Source organism: Humulus lupulus, chromosome 4 (genome assembly GCF_963169125.1).
Source record: "Humulus lupulus chromosome 4, drHumLupu1.1, whole genome shotgun sequence".
NCBI lineage: Eukaryota > Viridiplantae > Streptophyta > Magnoliopsida > Rosales > Cannabaceae > Humulus > Humulus lupulus.
Genome location: NC_084796.1, coordinates 107,888,573 through 107,894,897, shown reverse-complemented (window position 1 = coordinate 107,894,897; position 6,325 = coordinate 107,888,573). Strand labels below are relative to the sequence as shown.

General features: G+C 28.6%; 1 protein-coding gene across 2 annotated transcripts; it reads right to left on the bottom strand.

Annotated features, from left to right (window-relative positions):
* Positions 1 to 434: 434 nt before the first annotated feature.
* On the bottom strand, positions 435 to 2,813 carry LOC133830705 (transcription factor TCP5). Of its 2 annotated transcripts, none has more exons than XM_062260744.1 (2): positions 2,638 to 2,813; positions 435 to 2,112 (listed from the first exon to the last, which is right to left on the bottom strand). In XM_062260744.1, the coding sequence occupies exon 2, from the start codon at positions 2,016 to 2,018 to the stop codon at positions 933 to 935; it is 1,086 nt and encodes a 361-aa protein (XP_062116728.1). In that variant the 5' UTR covers positions 2,019 to 2,112; positions 2,638 to 2,813; the 3' UTR covers positions 435 to 932. The 2 variants fall into 2 exon arrangements, with proteins under 2 accessions (XP_062116728.1, XP_062116729.1); XM_062260745.1 differs by having other exon boundaries at positions 2,702 to 2,804.
* Between the last annotated feature and the right edge of the window lie 3,512 nt (positions 2,814 to 6,325).

Sequence of the window (6,325 nt, the reverse complement as noted above, 5' to 3'; positions counted from 1 at the left end):
TAATTATGTGGATCGTACTTCTATGACAGAAGCATGTGCATGTGACCCTTTTATTCACCTTTTGATCATTTGTGTTCTCTTCTTTAGTGAAAAGTAATAAGCTGGAATTAAGTATATAAACTACATATTCATATCTAGAAGGTAACGTATACCATGAAATTGTTTATATATTTTCCTATATATATAAGAGAGCTATCAATTCGAACCTCTATTAACATGCATTTAGAAACTATATATATATATATATATATATATCTTTTGGTTACTTTTTCTGATTGCAAAAAGAAAAGCACTGAAAAGAAGCTTCTGTACTTGATTGACATTTTGACCATTCAAAACTCTATTCATCACTTTGCTACTTTTTAGTTTATCTAATCCATACATATGTGTGCATATACACAATATAAAAAAAACCCATTAATTAGGTTATTAGAAACATCGAAAATGAGTTATATTACCAGATCATGAAAGCGCTGCTAACAATACTTAACATATATAAATTTACACACTACATGCATGTTTTTTGTGTTAATTTCCTTCAGAATTATCTCAAATTTTAAGTATGCATTAAGTACATATATAAAATTGTGATCATATGCTCACAACAAGCATTGATTATTTCACAAATCCATTGTACGTATTTATGAAGAAATTACAATTTAATTAAAACATATTAAAATTTGCAGAACTATATAATTAAATATCACAATATTTATATGTGTATATATTTATATATATGCCTTACTTGTACAGAACTGAAGATCAATTCGAAGGCACGTACGATGTAGCTGAAGTAGGAAACACCCCCTTGATTTGCTCATACATTCATGATCATAAATGAGATGATGAAGGTGTACATATACATATATATGGTTATGTATTCCCTGTACATCTCTATATTTACGATTATTTATGTATATAGCTAAATCAAGCTACATATGATCCTCCTTTTCTGGTCGATTTTGGAATAGACCACTTTGGGAAAGAAGCTTAGGATTAAGCATGGCAGGCAATGATTTGAAAGAGAAATTATTATTACTATTATTATGAAGCAGTGAAGGCATGAGAGAGTTATAAGGAAACACATGTTGTGATGATGAAGAAGTAGTGCTATGATTTTGGTGATGAAAATCTAGAACTGGGATGGCACTACTACTACTACTAGCAGTGGTAGCAGTGGCTATATTATATATTGGTGGAGGATATGGAGTGAAAAACGAGGGGTTTGAATTTGGAGGAGGGCAGAAAAATAACTGAGACCCAGATACGACAGAAGACGAAAACGACGATGGATTAGCATGATTATTAGTACTATCCATTTGGGGCAGCGAAAATCCATGACTACTCATACTTCCAAAAGGATGATGATGGTGAGAAAGTGATAACAGATTGTTATTACCACCATTGGCAGGCTCAAACGACATAGCGTTTTGTAAAGGATGAGTAGAATTAAGACTATTGTTAGTAGTGCTACTTGATGATAAGGGAAAGAACTTCTGAGCAAAGAGTTGGGTGATCCCATCTTGGTCATGAAGATGCTGATCTTTGTTTTCAAACATCGTCGTTGCGACATTTGTTGTGGTCGTTTCATGATGATGGTGAAATTGGCTGAGAAGTAGTGAACCTTGAGGGATTTGGAGTGGAGGGAGTTTATCAATGTCGTTTTTAGTGGCTTCAATTAACCAATCTATTACCTTACTAGGCTGGCTTAGCCCCAATCGGTCTTGTAGATCGTATAACTGAACTGCCGTTGGGACCGAAAGCCGAATCCTCCTGTCCCTTAACCCCCTTATGGTGCAAACCTTGCTGTGCCTATCTTTCCCGCCAAAGGTGCGCGAAACTCGCACAATTCTTGGGTTGCGGAACCCTGCCGATGACCATTGTCTTGAGCTAGGTGTTGTACTACTTGTCGGTGCCTTTAATAGCCTCTCACCGCCGCCATCTCCGCCGCAGCCGTCCCCTGTAGCTTCTTGTTTGGCTGCTGGGAAACTTGATTTTCCTCTTGAATTTGGGATCATTGTTGCATGAAGTTTCTTGTCATGGCAGCTTTTATAGCTTCTTGGGGGGAGGGGGGTGCAATTTGCCAATTTGAACGAATTATATAGTAATTCACTGAAGAAAAAAATATATCATATATAAAAGAGAATAAGCATGATTAATATTATTGTTAGAGTATACTGAGAAAGAAATTAAACAGTGCAGGAAAATTTATTTATTTATAAGAATGCTTAAATGAAAGAAAAATTGTGAAACCAATTATATACCAAAATAATAAATAAATTCAATACATATTGTATAATTAAAAACATAAAATCTATATTTGGGGAAGAACAACAAAACGATCGATAATAGCATCTGAGTTTTCCTAAAGAGTACAAAATTATGAAATAAAAGCTCAAAAAAGAGAAAGATGGATCTCAAAAAGGAGAAAGAACATAAAATTATGAAGATCATATATGTGTATAAATATGTATATTATATATAATTAATCTATTTTTTTTGGGTAATAAATAGTTCTAACGATATAACCCTAAACAGAATCTATATTTGGATGATGTATATGATGATGATGATAATAATAATAATAATAATAATTCAGATCTCAGAAAATGATGATGATGAAGAAGAAGAGCTTACAAGATCAGAGTAATATGGGTATAGATTTAGGTTTGTTGTTTATAATTGGATGGATAGAGTATACCATAGCCGAGCAAGGGATGAGAAAGCAGAGAGGTCGAGAGCTAGGGAGGCCTATCAAAGCTAGAAGGATAATATTATTATTGCTAACGCTGCTGCTGTGTACTATATATGAAAACTCTCTTCAAACCTAACTTTAATTATGTTAGCTATATAACTAGCTGCGTATATAATTAATAATCTAAATATACTCAGCTTAAATTGAATAGTCTTCACCTCAGAGAATAAAGAGATTGCTTTCTATTAATTATATACATATTAAAAGAAAAAGATTCCAAAGTTTAACCGCACACTATGTTGAAATAATACTTATTAATAAATGTGAAAAAAAATGGTATATGTCTGGTCTATGTAAAAAGTGTAAAAAGTGTGTAGTTAATAAAAATTATTGATTTTAAGGTTGTTTTTTTTATGTGAACTTTAAGGGAATATTTTTATATTTAATAGAATATTTTTATATTTAATTATAGATTGTAAATATGACTTAAACTTAAATAAAATTAAATAAATAATTAATTAAAAAAGTTAAAATATGATATTTTTGAGATATTTTACAATAATAATTATTTAAAAATAATAAAATCATATATTTTATAACTTAAATAAAATTTAATCAAACTTAAACTTAATATTATATTAAACATATAATTTATAATCTTTTGTTGTGACTGCTAAATTAAAAAATTAGAACAAACATAAACTTAAACAAAAATTAATTAATTAAAATATAATATTTTAAAGATATTTTATGATAATTTAAATAATTAAATCATATTTATATAAAAATAATAAATGCATAGATATCATTTTTTATCTTATAATTTTGTGTGATAGTTTATTTTTTATTAAGTGATTGAAACTCTTTTTCTTCATTAAATTCGCCAAAGGACATTGTGAGATACATTATAAACTAAAAATATGATAATTATTTAAGATATTTTACAATAATAATTATTTAAAAATAATAAAATCATATATTTTATAACTTAAATAAAATTTAATCAAACTTAAACTTAATATTATATTAAACATATAATTTATAATCTTTTGTTGTGACTGCTAAATTAAAAAATTAGAACAAACATAAACTTAAACAAAAATTAATTAATTAAAATATAATATTTATAAAGATATTTTATGATAATTTAAATAATTAAATCATATTTATATAAAAATAATAAATGCATAGATATCATTTTTTATCTTATAATTTTGTGTGATAGTTTATTTTTTATTAAGTGATTGAAACTCTTTTTCTTCATCAAATTCGCCAAAGGACATTGTGAGATACATTATAAACTAAAAATAGTTGATGCATGTATATTACTGTCTATACTATGACTTTTTTTATTCTTATTTTATTTCTATTATTAATTTCTTTTTAAATATTATTATATTTTATATATATGTCATGTAACCATGCAAATATATATCTTGTCAACGTTGTGTTTTGATTTAATATATGTAGAGAATATTGATATAAATATTTAAATATACTATAGAACTATTATTCATTTTATTATATATAGATTTTTTTAAATAGTGAACCAGATTTTATTAAAATTATAGACAATATTATTTACAACTTTAAAACCAAGCAAACGTGCATTGCACGTTACTTCTACCTAGTATATATATATATATATATCTTTCCTATATAAAAAAATGTGTAGATAACAAAAATTCTTGGTTTTAACGATTTTTTTTGTTAACTTTAACAGAATATTCTAAATATTGAATAGAGTATACCTTTAAAACTAACTAAAAATATATATTTATTAATTATCTTAACATGAATTCAAATATTATAAAAATATCATTATTATAATAATATTTAATACAAGACTAGATATTGAATACTTATATTAATATAAATTTAAATATTATAAAATATCATTATAATAATATCTAATACATAATCTTAATTTTTATTAAAGAAATTATCATTTACGGTGAAAAAAGTTATCATATTATATATATATTAAAAAAAAATCATAAAGAATATTTTGGTTTAATTTTTCATTTAATATGTTTATGTCATTCTTTTATATATAATATTGTTTATTTATTTGAAATTTACATGACAATAATACAAATTTAATAAACATAATTAATAAATTATATAAATAAAACTAAGCAAACTTACATTGCACGTTGTTTGTATTTAGTATATATATATGTGTGTGTGTGTTTCATGTAGCATTTCTTGGTTTTGACATGTACAACGAACAAACCATAGGTTAACAGAAGTATAATGATCGAACAAGCCAACAAGAGGAGAATTGAGTTCTAAATGTTCTCATTTTTTATCTTTTTTCAATTCAACTAATTGATTTTAAAAATATTGTAAGTGTATTTTTTTGTCATGCATTGAACTTCATGTTGAGACATGCATTCCATGTTATAACACTAAAAACCTAGAAGCGCGTGATTTATAATTTAGCACATGTTTTGCTGAGCTGACTTTCCCCTTTTGTGCCGTAGTATATACAATCATTTTGTGCAAATTAACCCTACCTTTCTAAGCAGCTAAAAAGTTGTTTCTTCAAGACACATTCTCTGCAAAAGGTCTAAAGCATTCATTGCTTCATTGTTCATTGCCCATGGTTATTTGGTGAGAGTTCACCAATCGACTTCGACTCTTATGGTGCAAAGCTTGAAGGGAGTTTAAGCTAGACTTCAAGGGGAGCTCGATTTGAAGCTGGAGGGATTCCAGCAGCTAGAGGGAGTTTCAATCATCAAGTTCTTAGGAACAAAATTAAGAGGAAGTTTTAATTTGTGTTTCTGTATTTGAACTGATTATAATGACTCTTTGATTTTTAGTGGATTGCTTCACCTTTGGACAAGGTCCCATGGCTGTACGTCATGACAAATCATGATTATTGTGTCAATTTTTACTTTGCTGCACCTTAGCTTAAGTTGAATGTGATTTTGTTTGTTAATCCAAGTGGGTAAATTAGTAGGAGTAGTTAACCAACTTTCAATTGATATCCGAGCTTGTGTATTGATCCCTGCTTCTTCTTGGTTGGTTTTGTTTTTGTTTTTTGCATTTTTTTGTGTGCTTGTTGTCTTGATTGTGTTTGATGGGTTGCTTCAAAGAGGTGGGTATACTTCGAGACCCCCCATGCTTGATGGAACCAACTATGCTTGTAGGAAAGCTCGCTTTTCTCAAAGCCATAGATGAGCGCGTGTGGAGTGATGTGGTAGATGGCTGGACTCCCCCTATCGTAAAAGATGGTGAGGAGACCAAAAAGAAGCATGTGTCGGAATGTCATGTTTAATGCAATTTCTATGAGTCAAATGAAGGTTATAGCCAATTGTGAAATAACCAAGGATGCTTGGGATAAGTTACAAATTAAAAATGAAGGAACAAAAACTGTCAAAAAAATCTAGATTGAGAACTCTTACTACTGAGTTTGAAAATTTAACCATGAGAAATGATGAGTCCATTACTGATTTTCATGCTAGATTATGTTATATTACCAATGAATGTTTTGCTCTAGATGAAACTTATTCCGATTCCAAGCTTGTGAGGAAAGTGCTTGGAGCTCTCCTTAGGAAGTTCAAGTCTAAAGTTGCTTCCATTGAAGAATGTCATGATGTTGATACCCTTGATTTGGATGAGCTC

What these genes read in the sequence shown, in the direction of transcription:
- LOC133830705 (XM_062260744.1), bottom strand. Translation starts at nt 2,018, where the DNA reads ATGATCCCAAATTCAAGAGGAAAATCAAGTTTCCCAGCAGCCAAACAA.